A 22,442-nucleotide genomic window follows, 5' to 3' on the forward strand; every position below is an offset into this window, starting at 1 on the left:
TTTGACATTGACAACAATTGTTATACATGTTTAAGCTCACTGACACCGCTGGTTGGCACTATATACGACCCACTGCCTTGCCAGTCCCTACTATTCATGAAGGAGCATTGGTGTTAAAACATTAAAATGTGGTGCTTCAGTGTTTTCTTCACCTCATGTTCACAGTCTATTTTATGCCTTGCCAATCTGTAGTGGTCAATGTAATGTTGGGATTACATAGCAGATTTTTTAATTTTTTAATTTGTTGTTGGTTTGTGGCTAGAGAAGGGAGTCTGAAAATATGACCTTGTTACATGAGTGTCAATTTTTATTATTGTATATAATCCTTTTGTCTTTTGCATTTCAGCGTGGCGAGATAAGCAACTTCCAATATTTGATGCACTTAAACACCTTAGCAGGACGTTCCTACAATGACCTGATGCAGTATCCAATCTTCCCTTGGGTATTAGCTGATTATACCTCTGAAGAATTGGACATGACGAATTCTGCTACTTTTAGAGACCTCTCTAAACCAATGGGTGCTCAGGTTAGTGTCATGTTATCCATTATGAGGGGTCTTAAATATTAAATTTAAGAATGTAAACAATTAATGTATAATTTGTACTAAAAAAGAAATGTAGCGGAGAAAATTTTGTGTAAAATCAAATCAAACAATGAATGTACTGAAATGCATCTTTTTGGTTAGTCCCTCAAAAGCAACTCTGAGCTTAAGTGCTGGTAATGGTAAGCCTTCAGACTGTACCATGCCTCTGAGAAGTGCAGGAGCCTACTGGAAACAATGATGAAAATCTTGTCCACTCAGAAAGGTGAGAGGAGAATGGGGTTCAGAGTGCAACAAAAAAATCAATGAAACCTAACCAGAAAGTCCAGCTGAAATAAAATAAGCCACGCCTTCAAATAATTAGATAAATAAATAAGGAAAACAATACAAACAGTAACAAAAAGTTGGCAGGTTTCCAAAGTTTTAAAGTTATTGAAGTTTTCAGGTTACTGAAACCTGTCGCAGGGGAAATGGAGCCATGAACTTGGGACCTGGAACGCTCCTAAGGGTAGGGGCAGAGTAAGCCCCAGAGAGAGAGAAGACCAGATAAGCCTCCCAAGAGAACATGCCCTCAAGTCTAGCTAGAATAAGTCCACCCAGAAGGATGTAGAGGAAACTCATGGCCTCCCCAACAAATCCACAAGACCCTGAACCCCACCCTTCTCTGAGGGGGGGAGAGGGCTAGGGGCAGTCTACCATCCCTCCAGAGGTCCAAAACCAAAAGAGAAAAGAGAAGGGGGAATTAAGCATGGGATATATCACAAAAACAAGGGCCTCTAGGTCTTGTTACACATGTGTAGGTGCACGAGTTAAACTTGGGGCTGTGAATGAAAGTGGAGAAGAAATCCCACCCATCCTCCTGTATAGATACGTAGTAGTTTTTGTAATTATGTGGATCATAGTAAAAAAATTGACATACTAAGCAATTAGATAGTAGAATATGGTACTATTAATTTTATAGTATCCAAAAAAATGAAGCTAAAAAACAAACTTTAATTTTCCTAGGCTTAGATTAGCACATAATGTGTACTATATTAGGCTTCAGATATCATGTATTAGGCCTATGAAGGTTAGGTTAATTTAGCTTGTCTTTGCAACATAAATAGAAAATCTCTTCCAGTTTGTCCAAATTCAATAGTACTGATTTCTACTTTCTAATTGTGCTGTTCATTGGTACATGTCTATGTTCTATGGTCCTCATCGTTACTATAAGTACTACCAAAACAGGAGGATGGTGTTGGAAATGGCATTGGCCAGCAGGAACTCATGAGGGTGGGAAGTGGACAGCTCTGCTGCATCTATAGGTAGAAAAATAGTGGCCCTTGAGGAGAAACTGCAAAGTCAAGAACATAACTAAAACAAACCACCAGAGCATGTAAATATGACTAAATGAATAAGGGAAACCAGCATCCAGGAGTGTCACTTAGACATGGAGGACTGCCAGGTGTAAGGGAGACATTTTGGCTGAACAATGCCCGAATCCCAGCCTTGAACACCTGGTGAGGAAAGGCGTATGCAGCCCTGGACTGGATAATCACTTGGATACTCAAGGTAAAAGCAACCCTTGGTAAAAGCACAAAACTCCTACATGCATAAGCAGCAAGGCATGGTATAATTGACAGTGCACGCCTAAGTACTATACTCCTCCTCAACAGGCCTCGCAGGGAAGAACGAAGTCCTGTTCACTACCCGAAAGCTAAGCTGTTGAACAGGAATCGGCTCGAAGAGGAGTCTAAACACCTCAGAGTGGCTATTTCTAGCAAAGGATGAAAACCACAAGCCAACTATCAACGAACATAACCCCTGACCCCTCATTCAGTGAGAAATATTAAGCTAAATCACAATCAGCATGTGACATAAAACACAATATTGAAGGAGAGGAGAAAAATAAAGCATTAGCTCAATATTCCAGGAACAACCAATTCCAGTTGGCTTAATTGTGAAGCAGAGGATGAGTCCTGTTAGAGGTATACCCTCTGAGACTGTAGCCTGGCTGGTGAGCGAGGGAGCAAGCTGGCTGAGGGCCCCAAGTGACCTGGGCTGCCACCTGGTGGAGGACATGTGCATCATGGCTACAGTGTTTATACTGTGGCAGTGATTGTTTGCCTCGTTGCATGCAAATGCCTGAATGACTTCAGATGCTTGTTTTGTTGCAAATATGCTTTCTGGTGGGTCTCTTCTTTATTTTGGGTTTATCTTTAATACCTCAAGCTCCTTCTAATGGGCAAGGGTGGGTCTTAGAGGCCTGAAGGATTTGCTGGACCAGCACACAGCTCAGGAAGCTCCTGAGCGCCCCCACCAAAATGAGATGAGATTTTAAGTGACTCTTTGGAAATCACTGATGTAAAGGTCTAATGCCATATTGATATGGAACTTGGCAGTGTTTTTGTATTTGTCCGTTGCATTTTCAGCTTGTGTGTTTATTTATTTATTTATCTATTTATTTATTTATTTATTTATTTTATTTATTTTTATTTGTCAACAGACTCCAGATAGACTAGAGCAGTTTTCAAAACGTTACCGAGAGTGGGATGACCCTTCGGGAGAAACCCCACCATACCACTATGGTACCCATTACTCTTCGGCGATGATTGTTTCATCATATCTTGTTCGCATGGAGCCCTTCACACAACATTTCCTCAGATTACAAGTAAGAGCATTTTAATTACAGTACAGTACTTTAATTCAGACTCAACTTACCAGTGCATCAGTATGCAGTGAAAAGTTCTGTTATTATTTTAATGAAGGACTTTCCTTTTCTTTTGAGTATCATATGTCCTATGCCGTATTATATTTTTAATGAAGCTTAATATTCCAAGACATTCTAATTTAAGTGCAATTTAGGGGTCACAGAACTTTAATATTAAGAGACTAAATATTCCCATTTGTAATTATACTATTATAGGACTGATTAAGATGAAAGTACAGTAATCTAATAAAGCCACTGCCATAGTCATCTGCAAGATTTTTATGGCTTTTTCATCTGGCTGCTCCTGTAGGTAAGGTCGCTGTGTCCTTAGAACAGGATGATGCATGGTCAGGTAGGTGGTATACTTTACAGATCACAGGGAACTCTTCAGACTGTTCTATAGGGTCATTGTGGTGCCGAGGAGTTACTAGAGAATGATATATCCAGCCCATAATTACCAACAACACTACATTCAGAAAATTCAAATGCTTCTCAAATCCTCCATTGACATCACAAGAAAAGAGTGCCTTGGTTTGCTGCCATTTGGCTTGCTTTGATACCTGAGCTGCTGACAACCAGGCAGCAGCTACATACACACCTTTTGAACCCCACTCCTGAACCCCACTCCCAGGTCACCTTACTTGTTGGGGTGTTGCAGAGTGGTGTTGAAGACTCTGTAGTGGAGAAGATGGTGGCTTAAGCTTCACAGATTGAGATCATAAAATTTTAAAAGTTTTCTTAGGTATTTTTTGTTTATTTATGCTTTTTAATTATTTTCAGGGTGGACATTTTGACTTGGCTGATAGAATGTTCCACAGTATGAAGGAAGCGTGGCACTCTGCTTCACGCAACAATATGGCAGACGTTAAAGAACTTATACCAGAGTTCTTCTATTTACCAGAATTCCTTCTTAACTCCAATAGGTTTGATCTAGGTAAGTTTTGACACCTTAAAGTCGGATGATTATGAGGATAGAGGCAAATGGAGAAATTTGGAATAAGGTAGAAATTTGGAATTCTTTTTCATCTCTGCAGGTTGACATATTGTTTGTTGATAAAATCCAATTTGTGTAAAAAAAATTGAAGCATGACATGGTACTGATTAAATTTAGAAATATATCTTGTTTTTACTGGCAAGTTATTGATTGTTATAATTCCCATTGTTGAGGTTCCCCCTAGGTCTACTACTGTTCTTTCCCAGGATGCAACCCACAACAGTTGCCTAACTCCCAGGTACCATCTGGGAGTTTCACAGCCATCACATGGGTGCCACAGCCAACACCACCTGGGTACCACAATAAAATTCCAACATACTGGAGTGAGAGATGTGTTAAGAAGTGTAAAATCTAATAAAAAGTCAGGGTTCCATAAGCACAATTAAAAAACACAATGTAAGCATCAGAGGCCCATCATTCTTCAATCTCCAACCAGCACATATATGTCGCTGGAATAACAGAAGAAGCTTCCGAGAGGAAGCTTGATTAGTTTGTTGCAGTGATGACTACGTGAGCATGGAAGCTATGAAGACAGACAGCCTCGTAGACTAGGTAATCACCAAGGATGGCTGGCTGCTGGAGTAGAAGAGCGCTCAAAAATTATCAGCAGGAGCACTTGAGAATTGCCCTCGGGCTTTAATGTCGGATTGTCATCCTGCCTGACTGTTATCGACTGTTACACACACTTCAGAGATTTTTCTAGGAAGCAGCAGAATGATTTGTTCATAAAACTGCTTTTCATTTCTCTGAAAGCCATGTTTTAATAAGTCATTAAAATAATTTACATATTGCTTCTCTGCAATTTATCTTCTGCACTGATGAGTGCATCTCCTCCATGAATATGTCCTCTGGTATTCTTTCCAGCAAATCCAATAATATTTACATACACACTTTTTTCATGAAGTCCACCCATCGAACTTTCAGTCTTGCTTTCGACGCGCTTTAAATTTTGTCTTTACATGCCATAATTTTTCCTGAGAGTATTTTTTAATATTCTCATTAGCTGTATTCTCTACAAAATGCATGTACAGCATCTGTATATGATGCTGCAGTTGTTAATAGTTCTGTACAAGATGGATTTTTTATATTAATATATATAAATAAATGTTTTAATCTGCATCCTGATAAATATTTCATCTATTTTCAGGATGCAAACAAAGTGGGAAACAGTTAGACGATGTTGTCTTACCTCCCTGGGCTAAGGGTGATTCTCGTGAGTTTATCCGCCTTCACCGTGCAGCCCTCGAGTGTGACTATGTTTCTGCCCATCTTCACGAGTGGATTGATTTGATATTTGGATATAAGCAGCTTGGACAACCAGCAGTAGAGGCTGTTAATGTCTTCCATCATCTTTTTTATGAGGGAAATGTGGATATTTACAAGTAAGTTTGAATACGTAATTAATAGGGAGACTGCTCTGATTGTTTGGACACAGATGGAACTATTTACGTGATGAGAAAAAGAGAATAAAGGAAACATATAGCATTTATGATAACAATTTTGAAGCCTATAGTATGTACAACATATTGGCCAATGTTTGCATCAGGGTTAACTAACCGCTCACCTTGAGATACATTTAGTTTACTTTGCCTATTAATTTCTCTAGCAGTTGCTGAATGCTTTATTTATGGATTTTTACAGTTTCTCATGCAATGTTTCTTATGAGTTTTCTGGGAAGGCCCCTACAGTAGAGCTCTCTAGGTAAGCACTAGTCCAGTCAAGCCTTAGGGAGAGGCCACTGTGATCCACCTGAGCCTACCAGAAGCCAGGACCAGAATCTAGCTTACTCTGTGAAGTGAGTGATCAGAGATCATCAGAAAACTATGAAAAATTCCACCAGAAAGATGCATAAAACTTGTATCTGCTTGAACACGATTAGATACCCAAATGTAACACGGCAAATGATCATTTACATGTGGTAAATTTCTAATTGTGATGCACTTGGCTATCAGCAGTTGATGGGCCAGGTCATCTTTGGTTCCAGCCAGCCTGCCCCCGTAACTCGTCTGGTCACAATGTAGGGGCATTGGTTCTTCTAATGAAACTTGACCTCGGCTTCACACTGAAGCGAAGTGGTGCTGGCTATCCTTGGAATACTAATTCAACTGAAGGTCATTGCTTTGTTATTGTTTTCTTCCTCTTTTATGAATGTGACACAGTAATCAGTGCAGTCTGGGTACAATTTCTGATGCAGGATAAAAGCATTTGGGCAGTGTTTCCTTTCACCTGACACTTTTGTTCTAGCAGTAAATAGGTACAGAACTTGGAAGTTAAGTAAATGTTGTGGATTGCATCCTGGGAAATGTCAGCAGTAGTCTCGCCAAATCATGTCGAGACCGGCATAGACGAAAGGCTTTCACCGAGCACTTCACAGTCCGAAATGGAGTTACTTGCTAAAAGCTGGTTAGCAGACAAGCGAAAAGCACAACCAAGAGAACAGTCGCAACCCTGTAGATCTGGACTGCCTATGAGAACAGCCATGACCTTGTTGAAGTGGATCCCAGAAGAATAAATTCCAGAGATGTTCTGCTATATGCAGGTGGACATGGTAGCTTGTATGTGAAATTGGGGGCCCTGCAATCAATGTGGTTCCATGTCCTGATCAAGAAGCTTAAGTGGTAGACACCTTTCACCTGGAATGAAGCTGATGGTCTTTCCATCCCTCTTCTGATCTTGCTCCTCCTTTCTGTGCTGCCAGGTTAGAGATGCTTATGGGCTGAGCCGCAGCCTTAGCTCTCTTATTGCCGGTTAAGCCCTTGTTTCTGGCCTGTTGACTCCTCTTTCATGAGGACTGGAAGGTCTGCTGTTTTGTTGGCTTTCTTTGCCAATATGTCTAGGGAGAATATCCAATCTTGGGTCTTCTGGCAGTTCAATCTGGTGTTTACCTCTCGCTTCTTGGTGGATGTTCCTTGGCCTCCCTACATGTATGTGTGGCACTAGAGCTTGTAGCGCAAAGGTTATGTTTTTTTTGTCCTGGATCTTTTCCTACTCTCTTTTTACTTGTAAATGCAGTCTGTCATCTGTCACATGTGAGCCAAGTCCATCTTCTCAAATTTTCATTGTTTCCCTTTCAGAAAAGCATCATGTAATGAGGCATTGTTGTGAGTTGGCTCTGGGAGCTGCTGAGGAGCCCCTCTCAGAATTCAGATGGAGTTGGAGCAGGATTGTGTTTGGGTAGCTCGTGAATGAGGTAGCTGGGTGGCAGGGCTCCTAGCTCACTTTGGCTGCAATCTTGTTGTAGTTGGGTGTATTATGGCTAGGCTGTTTATCTCCTGGCAATGATTGTTTACCTTGTTTTCCTCAGACATTCTAATTTATTTTCAAGCAGTTACTTGTAATTGTCTAAGTGTAGTTACAAGATGAGAACTACGCTCGTGGTGTCCTGTCTTCCCAGTACTCTTTGTCATATAATGATTTGAAACTACTGACGGTTTTAGCCTCCACCACCTTCTCACTTAACTTGTTCCAACCGTCTACTACTCTGTTTGCAAAAGAAAAGTTTCTAATAATTTTTTGGCACCTTTGTTTTTGTAGCTTGAATCTGTGTTCCCTTGTTCTTGAAGTTGCTGGTTTTAGGAATTCCTTTTTGTCAATTTGGTCAATTCAAGTTAGTATTTTGTAAATGGTGATCATATCACCTCCTTTTATTCTATCTTCAAGTTTTAGCATGTTTAATGCCTCTAGCCTCTCCTTGTAACTCTTTGTTTTTCAGTTCTGGAAGCCATTTATGTTCTGCGTTTTGATATTTTTTTTCAAAATTTTGGGTTTATCTTTGATCCTCAAAATTCCCTTGTCTTATAGAGAGCCAGATTCTTGGCCTGGCTCCCAGTAGACTCGGGTGCGATTCCGTTAGTTTTACTTCAGCTCAGGGAGTTACTGACTGGCCCACCAGAAAAGGGCATTTCAATACTTTCAGTGCTTGATTATTGTTTCTTTGTTATCAGTATTGAGGACCCTCTGAAGAAGAATGCAACTATTGGATTTATCAACAACTTTGGTCAGATACCTAAACAGTTGTTTCGAAAACCTCATCCATGCAAGAAACTATCTGGCCAACGTACATCCATCATTGATTCAGGACCTCTTTCTCAAGCCCCTACAGTAACACCTCTAGAAAAAGTCTTTTTCCATAATCTCGATAACTTGAGACCTTCCATGCACGCTGTTAAGGGTAAGTTATAGAAGTCTGTAATGTTGCTCCTTAAATCTAGTTTTTCTCCATACGGTATATGCTTTTTCGTGGTGTGACTTCTCCACTTATTAGCTTTGCTCTGCTGAATTTCTTTTTGTGTCTTTATCCCTCACACTGCATAAGTTTTTTTATAGCTATACCCAGGTATGCAAAACAATAATAAATATAAATATATATATATATATATATATATATATATATATATATAATATATATATATATATATATATATATATATTATATATATATATATATATATATATATATATATAATATTTATTTATTTATTTATTTGTGTGTACTGTATCCTGGTATGTATGTTTATGCTCTCTCATATATACTGTATATTGAATATAAAAATCAGTTTTTTATTGCTTACAGTACAAAATCATGCAACAATCACTAATATATATATATATAATCTAATTTTATGTGCTGTGACTTGGCTGTGATAGCATGATGAAGTTCGAGACTAATGGTGCTTGTAGTTGTAAGATGGGGTCAGTAGTGGCATTCACTTGGTGTTGAGTGATGGAGGGGCATTCTGGGTGGTGTATACTCTTAGAGTTTTGATTGGCTTTTATTATTGTATTTTCTTTTCTTTTTTTTCCTAGTCAAACCTACAGGTAAAGTAAAATATTGGGGACCAAAACTCATCAAAATTGGAATCGACTAAATATAACCGAATACTCCCAGATACTTATTATACCTGTATGGTATGTGTGTAAATTTAATTAAATTTCTGTATAATAAAAATGTCAATTAATAATTGTTTGAACTTTTGTGGGGTATTTATATGTTGTATCTTGTAATTTTTCTTTTCCATGAATACCTTCTGAACTTGGTCACGCATTACCTTCATACTTACGATGATTTTTTCCTCATTGCGTTAAGGTTAAGTGATCCTGTGCACTGTAATTCAGCCAATTTTTATTCATTCAGTTGAGCATGAATGATGTCTAGCAAGAACATTAGGCTGAAGTAGTTAAGAAAGACAAAGATGTGACTGCTCATAGGAGTGAGTGAGTGATGAAGCTTTAGAGTGGGCTGGTGAAGGAGTGTGGCACTGGTACCAGCACTGTTGCTCATGCTGTACCATATGTGAAGACTGTACATGGTGTGTGCAAGCTCCTTTAATGCATGCTCACCTGACTTACCCACTCCCTTGTCACAATGGCTAGCACAGCTTCACTCTAGAGGTAAATAAGGTGTTTTTTTATGTATGTTATTGTATCAACAAGGTTTTGATGTTATAAACTTATTAAAATAGGCATAAATTCATATAAAAATCCTGTAATTTTTGTTTTGTTTTTCTAAAATGTAATACTTGATGAAACAGAAGGAGATCAGTTCTAATTTGTGTGTTCAAGTTTGGGTGCACATAAACAAATACTATTGCAGTACTCACATTTTCACTATGGTCACTGAAGGAAGCTTCAGTGACCTTGTGTTACCCATTAACTATAGTGTTCAACATTACATTAGAGACTGGAGAGCTACTGGAAATATGGAAAAAAACCACATGTAGTTTAAATATTCAAGAAAGGGGATAAACGTGAAGCACTAAAGATAAGTCCAGGATTATTAACCTTCAGTCTGTGCACCTGCTTATAGCTGACACCTTCCCTGTGCACAAGAAAAAAAAATACATGCCTCTCTCAAAATATTTCTTTCTAGTATTGTTAAAATGCATTCTGTGGTCATGTGAAAAATTAAAAAGTATAGCGTGTGATATACTGTGACTGATGGAGCAAGGAAATCTCATGGTTAATGAAAGCCAAGTCATCACCCAGTATGTGTATGGATATGTAAGTTTTTAAGCTGCATTATTATAAATTATGATCTTTGGAAGTGGTACAGGATGTGTTCTTTACATTATTTAGCATAGCAAAAGTAACAAATAGTTATCTGCTTTTGTTGTAGCCTTGTGTGTGTAGGGTATGAAGTTGATGCCATGAAGATTTCATGCAAAAAGCATTTTTTCAGTTGTAAGCATTAAGCTTTGTTTCTGCAGAAGTGAAAGGTGCAGTAGGCCAGATAATTGCTCAGGATAAGGTGATCCTGGCAGTGGAACAGAACAAGACTTTGGTTCCTCATACATACCAACGGTATCTGGCTTGGGGTTTCGCTGACCAGAGGTAGGTTGTGTAATAATATGAATTCTACTGTAAACTTAATTTTTATCCATATTTTTAATTACATCACCAAGGACGCTATAGATTTGTTTAGTTGATTTTCAACATACAGTAGCCTACTGGGATTGCTGTATGCAGAATTCTTAAAATTTACTGATATTAGAAAATATGATACCAACTTAGTATTAAATCAAGAGGCTACTACACAACATGATGCTCTTCCTCTTAGAGGACAATATAATTTCATTGAATGTAAGATAATACACCATTTCTCATAATGAAACTGTGTGCTGTAATGAATGACAAGACCATAATGTAAGTTCATTTGTTTATTTTTCAGTCTCCGTATTGGTGGGTATGAGAGTGAGCGGGCTGTATTAGTGAGTGAAACTCCTCAGAATGGGGAAATCCTTGCTGCTGTCTGTCCCAATAATAAAACTATTATCACTGCAGGAACATCAACGGTAATACTTGCTTCTACTACTTTTATGCCTATGAGAAGTGCTCCTGAACTGAATGATCAATTTAGTAGAGAAATTTCACAGATTTGTGTTGAAATTGTTAAATTATTGTAAACATTTGTTTTATTATTAAAAAAGTTACCTCACACAATTATGTACACAGTTCGTAGTAAAATTTTATCACAGGGTATTTTATTTTCAGGTTGTTAATGTGTATGAAATCATCAAACGTCAACTTGTGCAGAAAAAGTCACTATACGGCCATAGTGATGCTATTACATGTTTAGCGGCCAGCAGCGCATATGGACTTTTAGTGTCTGGTTCTAGGGATCGCTCAGCAATAATATGGGACTTAGCAAGGCTTGCATATGTCCGTCAACTTGTCCCTCATCAAGCACCTGTGGCTGCATTAGCAATCAATGAACAAACTGTGAGAAGATGTCATGTATTCATATCTATATCTATAAGTATTGTATTTCTATAATGTACTGTATGTGATCATGGGTCTCCATATTTTGGAAGTCCTGAGGTCTCTGATTTACTGAATCTCTCACAGAAAATCTACATTTGTCTTCCATATTTATTTATCAATACTGCATTTTTAAATTTCTGGTGCTTGCTCTACAGGGAAACTTCCTTTCCTGAAATTCTCATATACAGTAGACTCTTCTCCAGACATTTTAACTACTATTATGTATTGAAAGAGCACCTGAAGCATTTTCTGAAGTATTTCACGAGTTGGTTTGGTTATCACACATGATGAAGCAGCCACAACTTCCTCGGGTTGGGAGCATAAACATGTGAAAAGAATGAGAATAAACACAATGAGGTCATAAGAACGTGATGAATCTATGAATTAATATTGACGTCCAGTCAGTAATGTATGTGCCTGAGGAGTTCAGGAATGCAGTATTGCATGACCTCAATATTTATCCAACGAGAATATACACTTGAAAAGCTTGACACAGTAGAATAAATCAAACAAAAAAGCAAATCCTTTATGTAAGAAAACACCAAGACTAGAAATGAAAAATAATACTTTATTGGCCAGTATGAAGCTGACAAAGTCTTAGTGGACCCCCAAAATGGTGCCGTGGGAAAGTTGCCAGAGAAAAGTGTCATTAGTATGAAAAAGAGCAACCACTTTGTCTCTCTTAGTCAAGATCTTCACAGATCTGGACTAAGATCTGTGAAGGTCTTGGTCAACAACGGGTAAAGGAAAGACACAGATAGAACACAGATATATTCAAGAGGGCTTTATGTGACCATAGAACAGCTGCTTGTAGCCACAAAACTGCTTTTTGTGCCATAGCTCCCAGGACTGCTACTTGTGCCCACAGAACTGTTTCATGTGCAATAGTCACAAAACTGCTTCATGTGCAATAGTCACAAAACTGTTATGTAGCCCACCAGTACTACTAAATAGCCCACAGAACTACTACATAGCCCACAGAACTGATAAATGTGCAATTGCCACATCACTGCTATATAGTCCACACATTTGCTACATGTGAAGTAGCCACCTAACTGCCCCCAGAACTGCCATATGTAGTCACGGATACTGTAGTGGTTGTTCAGCAAGGTTAACGATTCCCTTTGTTAAGGTCCCTTTGTGCCAACTACTGACGTTGCTCAGGATGCAACTCATAACATTTGCCAAACTGTTAAGGGTATCTATTTTAGTGCAAGGTGAACAAAGGCATCAGGTGAATAGAAACATATCTAACAGTTTCTCTTTTGCTGGGGCTGGTCCCTTGTTTCTGAGCCAAGGATATAGACCAGTGTGCTTCAGGACCCCTAATGCAGGCTGGAGAACACATGGGACCTGCCTTCAGTCCTTCCACAGAAATATGCTGAGCTTCAACGTGATAGGATATATTCCAAGGTTAAAATTTACAATACGAACTCAAAATATACCAGTAATGGCGAAAGAGTAGATGGCTTTAAATTAATAATGCAGTAGTTCAGTGATGGCATTGCATCATTGTAGTAGGCTTAAAGAGCTAATGAATACTATTTATAACAGGTGATGACTGATTTACAGTACTTGTTTAATAGCCAAACTAGCAGGTGGAATTCTTTTGCAGAGGATGTTTGTTCCTTCAAAAGTCTACACTGTATATCTGATTGTATTTGAAACATCTGTGAGAGTTTGAGGTCATATTTCAAGGGAATGTATGAATCCAAGAAAATTAAAGCTAATTCATATATACATGTAGTGATAAATTGCTGTTGCAGGACATGATTGATCATAAGTATTAGTCAGAATGAATTTAATTCACAATTATTTCAGGGTGACATAGCCACATGTGCTGGAACGTGGCTGCATGTGTGGAGTATCAACGGAACTCCGGTGGCCTCCGTCAACACGGCATTAGGTGCCCACTCCCCACTGCAACAAATCCTATGTGTGGCCTTTTCTACTATGTACGAGTGGGATGCCAGCAATGTTATTATGACAGGTTCCTCAGATGGGGTTGTTAGAGTAAGTCACTCTTCAATTAAATATTTTCAGTCGATTGTGAGAAAATTAAAATAGTCACATGAGAAATGGTGTAATAAAGAAGGAAATATTAGTATGATATGTTAAGAACATGAATGAAGTATTTTATTCAGTAGTGTAGTTCTATCTTGGGGCAGCAGAGATTCATCCTAATTAAACACAAGTAATTTTGTTTTAAAATTTTTACCCTTAACAACTAAATTTCATTTTAGATGTGGAGTGTAGAGTACGTACAAGTACCAGCAGATGAATCGGCAGTCAACAACAACAAGCCCTCTTCAGACAGTGACGCAAACGGTGACGGGAAGAACGATAATGCTCGAGGTAATGTCCCTAGTTACTCAGTGTCAGAAAAGAGCAATACATTTTGTCACCAAATGATGACACATTATTTAGTATAAAATATTTTCTAAGTTATTGCACTTCGCTGCTCGTGAAAATAAGATCCACCGAAGCCGTAGATCAGTATCATGAGCTGTCACATCAGGTCAACATTGTGGCACTTGCACTACAAGGAACCTTTTAAATGCCTACAGGGTCATTACTGTACTAGGGAGACACTGAAGAACATTCAGTTCAGCTTGGAAAAACCTCCAGAAGGTTTAGTCATGCAAATTGTTTAGTCCTTTTAGTTGTTTAACCATCAGTCAACTGGTGTACAGGTTCCTGAATCTATTTGGGCTTTCTCATATCTGTATTAGAAACTGTGTATGGAGTCTGCCCTTCAATCTTGTCATGGGTTGGCCTTAATCCTAGATGGGGAAATCACCCAAAATACAAAAACAAAAAAAAATTATTCTTTTCAGTGCATGATTTTTTTTTGTTATTGTTAGACCTATAATGTGTGCAATGAAAATGTTCATGTTATACAGTTTTTGAGCTATAACAGGCTAATTCTATGCTATTGTTCAAAGTATACTTTATTAATATATTGTTGAATGGCCAATTTGCAGTTTAAATGGCATCATTTATTTTGTCAAGCCGTTACTAGTACAAACTCAATCTCAGTAAGGGGAAAATTATCAGTAAATTGATTACTGTTGTATCAGGCATGAAAATATCCTTTCTTGGAGTTGCCTCTAGTTTTGAAATATTTTCTCAGGAATCAATTATAGAATTGGCAGCAGCAAGGGTTCCAAATCCCCTAAATCTCCTAATGGAAGATCGCCAACCCATCCTCTGCAGCCTGGCTGCTCTGCACGTGCTCATGATGTAGTTCGTCGCTTGTCTATTGTAGAAGACTTCCCTCCAGGTGAGTTGTATAGATGTGAGCAAATATTTTTAAGTACAATAAACTTGTAAATTTCTGGGTACTCCCGACAGTAGCTCCCTTTTACATAATGGCATGGGAACCCTGTGGCCCATGTTGGACATGCCAGACTGCTTTGACAATCTCCACCTACCATCAGCAAGTACTATTGTACACTGACTTATGCCCTTCTTTATGAGATAGGGATCAGAGATGAATCTGGTACTATTGTGAACTGTTCTTTAAAGGGACAGGTCAAAACTACAAAAGAAATTAATGTACGTAACATGAATTTTCAAGTACTCCCCCCCCCCTCTCCAGTCATATTGTGCTGAGGGAGTCACTGGAGGACTTAATCAATCTTACATGGAAAAGGCTGCCAGAGGCCAATTCACAAAAATAAAACTTTTCCAAGGTTTTATTTTGTTGATGTTGTAATTAGTAATTTGCCTGGTGAATCCTGCTGACCACAAGTGGCATCACCATGCCCATCCTTGGCTTCACTGTCCTGAGCTTGCATGCATCCTTCCTGACTGTTAAGAGTTGTGTCTCATCTGCAGGGTGGGGCCAGTGTTCTTCTGTGTTTGAATTGTGTTTTTATCTTAAAACATTGTATCTTGTGTGCTTTGGGCTATGTATATCCATATTAGGCTCTCTTATATGTGTGATTAGCCTTTTTGTCCCCTAAATGTCTCAAGCCTTTTCTTTAGGATGTTTGTCTCAGTGACCAGTAGCAGCTCAACTCTGTGACAGCACTTATTCATGGTACTCTAGTTCATAGGCCATGGTCATAGGTATTAGAGCCTGTGCACTGACCACAATTACCTATTTCCTCACCTTTGTGGTGTGAGTGTGATGAGTTTGCTTACCCATTAAGTCACATCTTTGTAAACTGGATGTCTTTTTATATTTTATTATATTTCTATGGGTATCCTCACTTTGCCTTGTTGAGAGTTGTGAGGGAGTCAGATTAGGAATAGTTGAGGACTTGACCTATCACTCGGGCTTTTTCCTGGCCTATAGTCAGAGGTGGTGCTCCTGGTTGTTGTCTTGTAGGTGTTGCAGATCATGTTTTGCATTTGGATGCTTGGTATATAGAGTGGTATATCTTGACATTAGCAAAGCTGCTCAGTGAGTTTCACGAGGGAATTATGCAGGTTCATGCCGGAATTGTTTGATTAGCCAGGTTGGGATGCGTAGAGAGATCAGACCACCAAAGTGTTAACTTTGGATAGCCTAAGGATGGAGGAGCCTTCCTGCTACTCATTTTCAGCAAGACCTTAAATAATTTTTTCTGTAGGGCTTAGACCATGTATTGGGCTTGGACCCATCTTTTTGGAATTTGGATCTTTTACTGCTAATTGGTTGCAGCTTCAGACAATTTTTTCTCCTGACTAGCAGGCAGATGTGAGTGGTCGTACTTAAGTTTTCAAATACAATTAAATGAGGTTTCTCATACCAAGTCTAGGTAGTTTTTGTGTGTGTGTTGGTGTCTGAGGTATCTGTACTTCCCTGTCTTGCTTGGCCAGGCATGTCTTGGCATGGCTTTCATTTCTTATGGATCGATCTTATAGTTTTCCATAGTTGGGAACAGGTAGCTAGTACTTAAATCCTTTCGAAGTCTCTGTTAGCCAACTATTGACCTTCTGCAGAATGCAACCTACCACAGTTGCTTAAAATTAACTTATAGGTACTGGTTTACTGCAAGGTGAATAGAGGCATTAGGTGAAAGGAAACATGCTCAATTATCTGCCCAACCATCTTTATCCTGCCCAGGGATTGAACCCAGGGTTCTTGGGTGTGACCCAAATATGTAGACCACTGTGCTACAGGACCTCATGGTTATTTCCAGGCTGGATTGACCAATTTCTCCATTAGGACCCTGTGAGGATGTATGAAAATAACTTGCAGTGCCGTGCTGTACGTGTCACCTGTGCCTAGCTGCATAATCTGATGTCCAAGGAGAGGGTGGGATTTTACAAAGTGAGCAGCTGAACTATATGACCCATGAGAAGTCCTGTTGGTCTTTGTCCTCGGGGTCACAACCGAGGATCCGGGTTTTATCCGGTCCATCGTAGGTCCTGTTGGTCTTTGTCCTTGGGTCACAACCAAGAGTCCTGGATTTGATCCCTGAACAGGACAGAGGTGGTTGGACACATTTCCTTTTACCTAATGTCTTTTTATTAATTCAAAGTAATTTTAGCATGATTTTGAAAGTGATGCATATTTCTGTCTTTCCAGCACTATTGACAAAAAGTGTTAGTGAGAGCAGTTTGTCTGAAGAAGGAGAGAGTGATATAGAAGAAAATGAGAAAGGGGAAGCTGCAGAAGAAGTGAGCATTGTGGACTTGGAATCCTACACTGTTGTATCATCTGATCCAAGTAAACTAACATCCAGTCAAGAAGAAATTATGCCAGAAGTTGGGGTGAGTCTCTCATTCATTATGATTTTTCTACACTATTGAAACTGAATATGGTTCATAGATTGAGTTAGGTTTAAAATTATCCATTCATTCGAATGATGAGTGAGAATTAGTGGACTAGTGTGACTGAATGGAGAGTTTGGTGTGTCTTCCTTGCTTTTGAAGTCAGAGTGATGTATTGAAAGTAAGAAAGGCAGAAACTGACTATGTGGTTGTATGTTTGTGATTGAAATTGCTGTCAGAATGAAGAATCTAGTTGAGATAGATGGACAAATTAAAAGGTAAAATTTGAATCAAATGAAGTGTGTTTATGCAGGACTTACTATTCACATTCAGCTTTGCAATTACTATAAATCTTAATGTGAACAGTAGTATTTGTCATTGAATGGCATAAATGCTACTTTCTCAGTGATCACTCGGTTGCTTATTGAGCCATTAGCCTCGGTTTACCCGGGATAACTTTATAAAGAAAAAGTTACCAAGGAATCCTCTCATGCCCGGTGAGAAGAACAAATTCAGAGCCCTGTGGGACTCCGATGGTGACATCTCGCCACTCTGAAGTCTCTCCCCTCAGTTACTCACTGTTTCCTGTTTAGATACTTCCTTATCCACTGGAGCACCTTACCTCTTATTCCTTCCTGTTTCTTCCTGTTGCCTGTTTCTTGATACCTGCTGTGTTGTGGTCACTGTACATCTTCTGCATTGCTCTATATCTAATTACTTTCATAATCTGTGATGGACTCTGTGGTATGTAAAGGTGTCTATTTCTTCTCTTAGTTGCACGTTTTGCAGGTTCATCAGCAATGTCATTCCCTATTATTGTATTCCCACGTGATTTGGCACCCACTTGATAAGTATCTGATGGCCTTGATGCCACAGCAACTGTTCACTAACATTCAAATGAAGCTGATTAACACCCCTGAACTAGCTGGTACTGGATCACAGCAGATGAGAAGCGCCAGCTACACAACACAGTGTAACCAGGAGGCCTCATGGCCGAGTGGACAGCGCTCGAGACTCGTAACTCTAGGGACCAGGGATTGATCCACGGCAATGGCAGAAAGAAATGGGCAGTTTCTTTCACCCTGATGCCCCTGTTACTTAGCAGTAAATAGGTACTATGGGCTGCTGGGCTTGTGTGTGTAAAAAAAAAAAAAAAAAAAAAAAAAAAAAAAAAAAAAAAAAAAAAAAAATTACAGTTGAGAGGCGGGCCGAAAGAGCCAGAGCTCAACCCTCGCAAGCACAACTAGGTAAATACAGTTGAAGGAGTAGACTGGCCCCACGTAACCCTTGGAGTGTACACTTCTCTCAGTCCTACATCACTACTATGTGCAAGTCATACAATATTTGAAACTGAATAATTTGTGAGTTGCTTCTTTGCAATTCAGTTAAAAATATGGAAAAATAAAAATAAAATACTTAAAAAAAGATTGAATATTTCTGTGGACATTCAGAATTGCATATTAAATTCTGATATTCCTTTCTTTGATTTTCTGCTAATAATTCAGTTTTTGTTATTGTTGTTGCAGCAAATGTTATAGAAGCATGAATCTGAAAATTAATTCATGCGTGTTCTTTACTGAATATTATTCTTTATTTATGTTATTTTCTTTCACATAAATATGCAGACCAGTTAATTATATAATTTATCCCATGTGAGAGGATGGTTAGATACACTTCTCTAGTATTTAATTTCTAAAAAATATTTCCAGGTTGAGCAAGATCTAAGCCCAGATAAAGGTAGCAAAGAGAAGCGTCCTCTGCATCGGCAGGTGGCAGTGTCCATCTCCACCACCAGCACACCTAGTATAGAGGCCTCCCATTCACAGTCCCTCGAAGCTCACGACGATATTGTCCTCAGGAGGAGCTCAAACTACCCTCAGGGTAAAGAAATACTCATTTCACTCTTATGTCACCTTATAGATCTTACAGGATTTCTAATTATTAAAGAATTATAAATTACTCATGAAGACTAAATTTCTGTTCCAAGCAAATTATTTTGTTCTGCAAGTAAGGTTTTAGCTTTGGCAAACTAAATGAAGCTTTAGCGAGAAAATATTGAAGCCGTATCACGGTATCAAACCCGCGTTCCTGAACCGGGTTGCGGATTCTATCATACGTATCTATTATTTTCTCAGTCATATCACATTCTTGTTTTTCATGGTATATTTAATATTGTGTACTTTAAAAACATGGAATGCATTAAAAGTAATGATAAATGGATCACCTAGAAAAGATGCGAGTACTGTACATATTTTATATCTTGTAATGTCAGGTGTTGCCCGAGCCATCAGCACCATAGAGAGAGGAGGTTCACGTGACGCTCAGCGGGCGCACGATCACAGACTACAGACCAGCAAGAGTGAGACCAGTTTGGTAGACAGTGATACCTTTGTGCTTATCTCAGACTCTGAGGTGAGGGAAGCCCAAAGCCAACAAGGTGTCATTGTGGAGCCTAAGAAAAAGTTACCTAGGAATCCTCTCATGCCCGGTGAGTTTAAATAAAAGGTTTCCAGTAAAAAAAAATCCATCCCAGTGTACAAATAAAAATAAACAAATAATTGTTTTAATGTTTTTTCTGAAAATTAAAAATAACATTTAAAAGGAATTTTAAGTAGAGTACTTTACTGAGCAGTGTAAAAAAGACTCCTTTCTGAGCAGCCATTTGGTTGCTCCCATACCCAATGCCTGAATTAGAACACTGTTCATATGCTAGACTTGTTGACTTTTGCTCCACTGTTTGGAATTGAAGAGTTACGTCAATCTGCCTCCAGAGCAGTTGTTAGTTGTAAGACAAAAATTCAGTAACAAACCACTAAATCTCCTTGCTAGTCATTGAGATTACAAGAACAGCTTGTGATCCTTCTGTTAATTACTGGTCAGTGAATTGTCCAAACCCAACCACCGCCAAGTGACAACACTAGCTACAAAACAGTGTGGAAATCTGTCAGGCTGTTCTTAAATCTCGGGCCACTCAAACATGTTAAGGAAGTCGGGATCTCAAGGATAGTAACGAGAGCAACCCAGTGACTGGAAAGTACCGTTTCGTACTACTTGCTGCCATTTTCCTGAACAAAACCCCCTTTGCTGCTCCCTGAGTCAACTCCCTACAGAATAAATTCTACAAAACCACAACAAAAATTGGCAACCTACCCAGCCAGCAGTATAAAGTGGAAGGACCACATGGCACAATGTGAACCTAAGATGAAGACATTGACACCAATTGTTAACAGGAGTCAGTGAAGGCAGGCATCTTAAGGAAGGATACTGCCCCAAGGCTGCAGATGGTGTTTGATATAGTGGACAGCAAATTCCCTATTCAGCCTTTAGAATTTTGAAGCACAGATCTTGAAACAGGATCGCCAGGAAGAATATAGAGAGAGCTACAAACTTCTGAGATCGTGTGCTAACTTGACTTCCCACAGTATTCATGGGGCTAGGGTTAATAAAGTGAGCGAAGTGTGCAAAGTTCAAGAAGCCTTCAGAAAATGGTGCAGTATTGCCATTGTACACAAAGAATGGTGGAATGAGGGACAAGGAATCATGCCTGAGCAACAATGGGGACCTGACAAATGGCCAACATATCAATCTTGCCTAGAAAAGAAGAAGTGGGGAATGAAATGTACATTCTTCCTTTCTTCCAGAAAGAAAGAATGTATGCTTAAGGCTTAGTTGATCTTGGCATTTTCTCCTTGCAGCTATACATGTTCCTAAATTACTACTGTTACTTTGGAGGAATATAAATTGCATTGCATTCTGAATTTTCCAGGAATGAAATGGGCATGTCAATTAGTGTTCCGCAGTAAGTTGACAATGCACACGGCTTATGATCGAAGAGACAACACAGAGCCAGCATCTGTAACTGCTCTAGCTGTTTCTAAGTAAGTTTAGAGTAGTATGTTATTAACAATTTTACTGTATGCTTCATTGTCATCTATTTGTGATATAATTGTGACAGGCCTTTTAAGTTTTTCTAATGACAGCCTGGTGAACCAAGCTATTGCTACTTGCAACTCATACATTCACATAATGTTTTTGACAGAGATCACCGAACAGTATTAGTCGGAGATGCCAGAGGGAGAGTATTTTCATGGAGTGTACCTGACCAGCCGGGGCGTGCAGTTGCTGACCACTGGGTTCGTGATGATGGCAGTGATGGTTGTGCCAATTGTCAAGTTAAATTTAGCATCTATGAGAGACGTCACCACTGTCGCAACTGTGGTCACCTCTTCTGTTCGAGGTACAGTAATTGTTTGTTTTTAAGATAACATAAATATTTTTGAGACTTATGCATTTTATTTGGGAGCAGTGTAGAGTAAGAAGGGCAGAAATATTAAAACCAGCACAACTACACTGAAGCAAATCAAGCCTAGCAACACCTTACTGATTCATTAAATTAAATGTGCAGTGATTCTTGTGTGTTCTCATATGCAAACATTTAATTCCTCTACTCAACCTGCTGCCACATAGTTGTCTTCCCTAACACTTCTCGTACCCAATTCACATTTTTTTCTCACTCACTAACCACGTGCCAGATTAATGAAGCAGTTACGCAAGCACTTAAGAACCTGTACATCTTTTTCTCAATGTTTGGCGACTTTGTTTACAATTATTAAACAATTAATCAGCTCCGAAGTACCAGGAGGCTGTTTATAACAATAACAACAGTTGATTGGGAAGTTTTCTTGCTTGTAAACTGTTTAATAAATGTAACCCAAGCTGTCAAAGGCTTGGGTTAAAGCCTTTCCGCTTGAGGAAAGATGTACACGTTCGTAAGTACTTGCGTAGTTGCTTCGTGAATCTGGCCCCTCATTTGCCTATCTCCTTGGTGTTCCTTTCCTCCTCTTACCTTTATGGTTTCTCAAATAAACCAGTCTGTTGTCATGTAACATGAACACATCATTTTGTTGCACACTCCACAATCTTAAGATTTACCAACTTTTGTACCACTTATATTTCCATGACATACTTCCTTTTTAGATTGTCCATTTGTAATTTTCAAATTACAGTATTTCTTTATTTTGATGTGTTCATTTGACACTATGATGTAGTAGCCACATGCAAGGATAAGCACCAACACTTGCATGTAGTCATCTGGTACATCACATCTGGTAGTCACATCTCTTACTGATGACCAAACCACACATCAGAAAGTAAGGAAACAACACTGTTTCAGTCTCTCCTGAACCATTATCAAGACATGTGATAATGGCTTGATAATGGTCCAGGAGTGAAAGTGGTGAGGGGATGAAACG

General features: G+C 39.0%; 1 protein-coding gene across 8 annotated transcripts in view; it reads left to right on the forward strand.

The window, feature by feature from the left end:
- Positions 1 to 22,442, forward strand: part of bchs (WD repeat and FYVE domain containing 3 bchs) — a 96,194-nt gene that overhangs the window by 71,845 nt on the left and 1,907 nt on the right. For 6 of the 8 annotated variants that reach the window (XM_045744823.2, XM_045744822.2, XM_045744824.2 and 3 more), the window contains 16 exons: positions 347 to 526; positions 3,027 to 3,191; positions 4,011 to 4,164; positions 5,372 to 5,606; positions 8,169 to 8,395; positions 10,431 to 10,554; positions 10,892 to 11,015; positions 11,215 to 11,442; positions 13,306 to 13,497; positions 13,728 to 13,839; positions 14,618 to 14,767; positions 17,006 to 17,190; positions 18,900 to 19,071; positions 19,463 to 19,678; positions 20,957 to 21,068; positions 21,230 to 21,427. In XM_045744823.2, coding sequence (XP_045600779.1) covers positions 347 to 526; positions 3,027 to 3,191; positions 4,011 to 4,164; positions 5,372 to 5,606; positions 8,169 to 8,395; positions 10,431 to 10,554; positions 10,892 to 11,015; positions 11,215 to 11,442; positions 13,306 to 13,497; positions 13,728 to 13,839; positions 14,618 to 14,767; positions 17,006 to 17,190; positions 18,900 to 19,071; positions 19,463 to 19,678; positions 20,957 to 21,068; positions 21,230 to 21,427 — 2,774 coding nt within the window. Of the gene's footprint in view, positions 1 to 346; positions 527 to 3,026; positions 3,192 to 4,010; positions 4,165 to 5,371; positions 5,607 to 8,168; positions 8,396 to 9,310; positions 9,495 to 10,430; positions 10,555 to 10,891; positions 11,016 to 11,214; positions 11,443 to 13,305; positions 13,498 to 13,727; positions 13,840 to 14,617; positions 14,768 to 17,005; positions 17,191 to 18,899; positions 19,072 to 19,462; positions 19,679 to 20,956; positions 21,069 to 21,229; positions 21,428 to 22,442 lie in introns of those variants that run through there. The other 2 variants (XM_045744829.2, XM_069317170.1) reach the window with 2 other exon arrangements.

This window comes from Procambarus clarkii, chromosome 8 (assembly GCF_040958095.1).
Source record: "Procambarus clarkii isolate CNS0578487 chromosome 8, FALCON_Pclarkii_2.0, whole genome shotgun sequence".
Taxonomy (NCBI): Eukaryota; Metazoa; Arthropoda; class Malacostraca; order Decapoda; family Cambaridae; genus Procambarus; species Procambarus clarkii.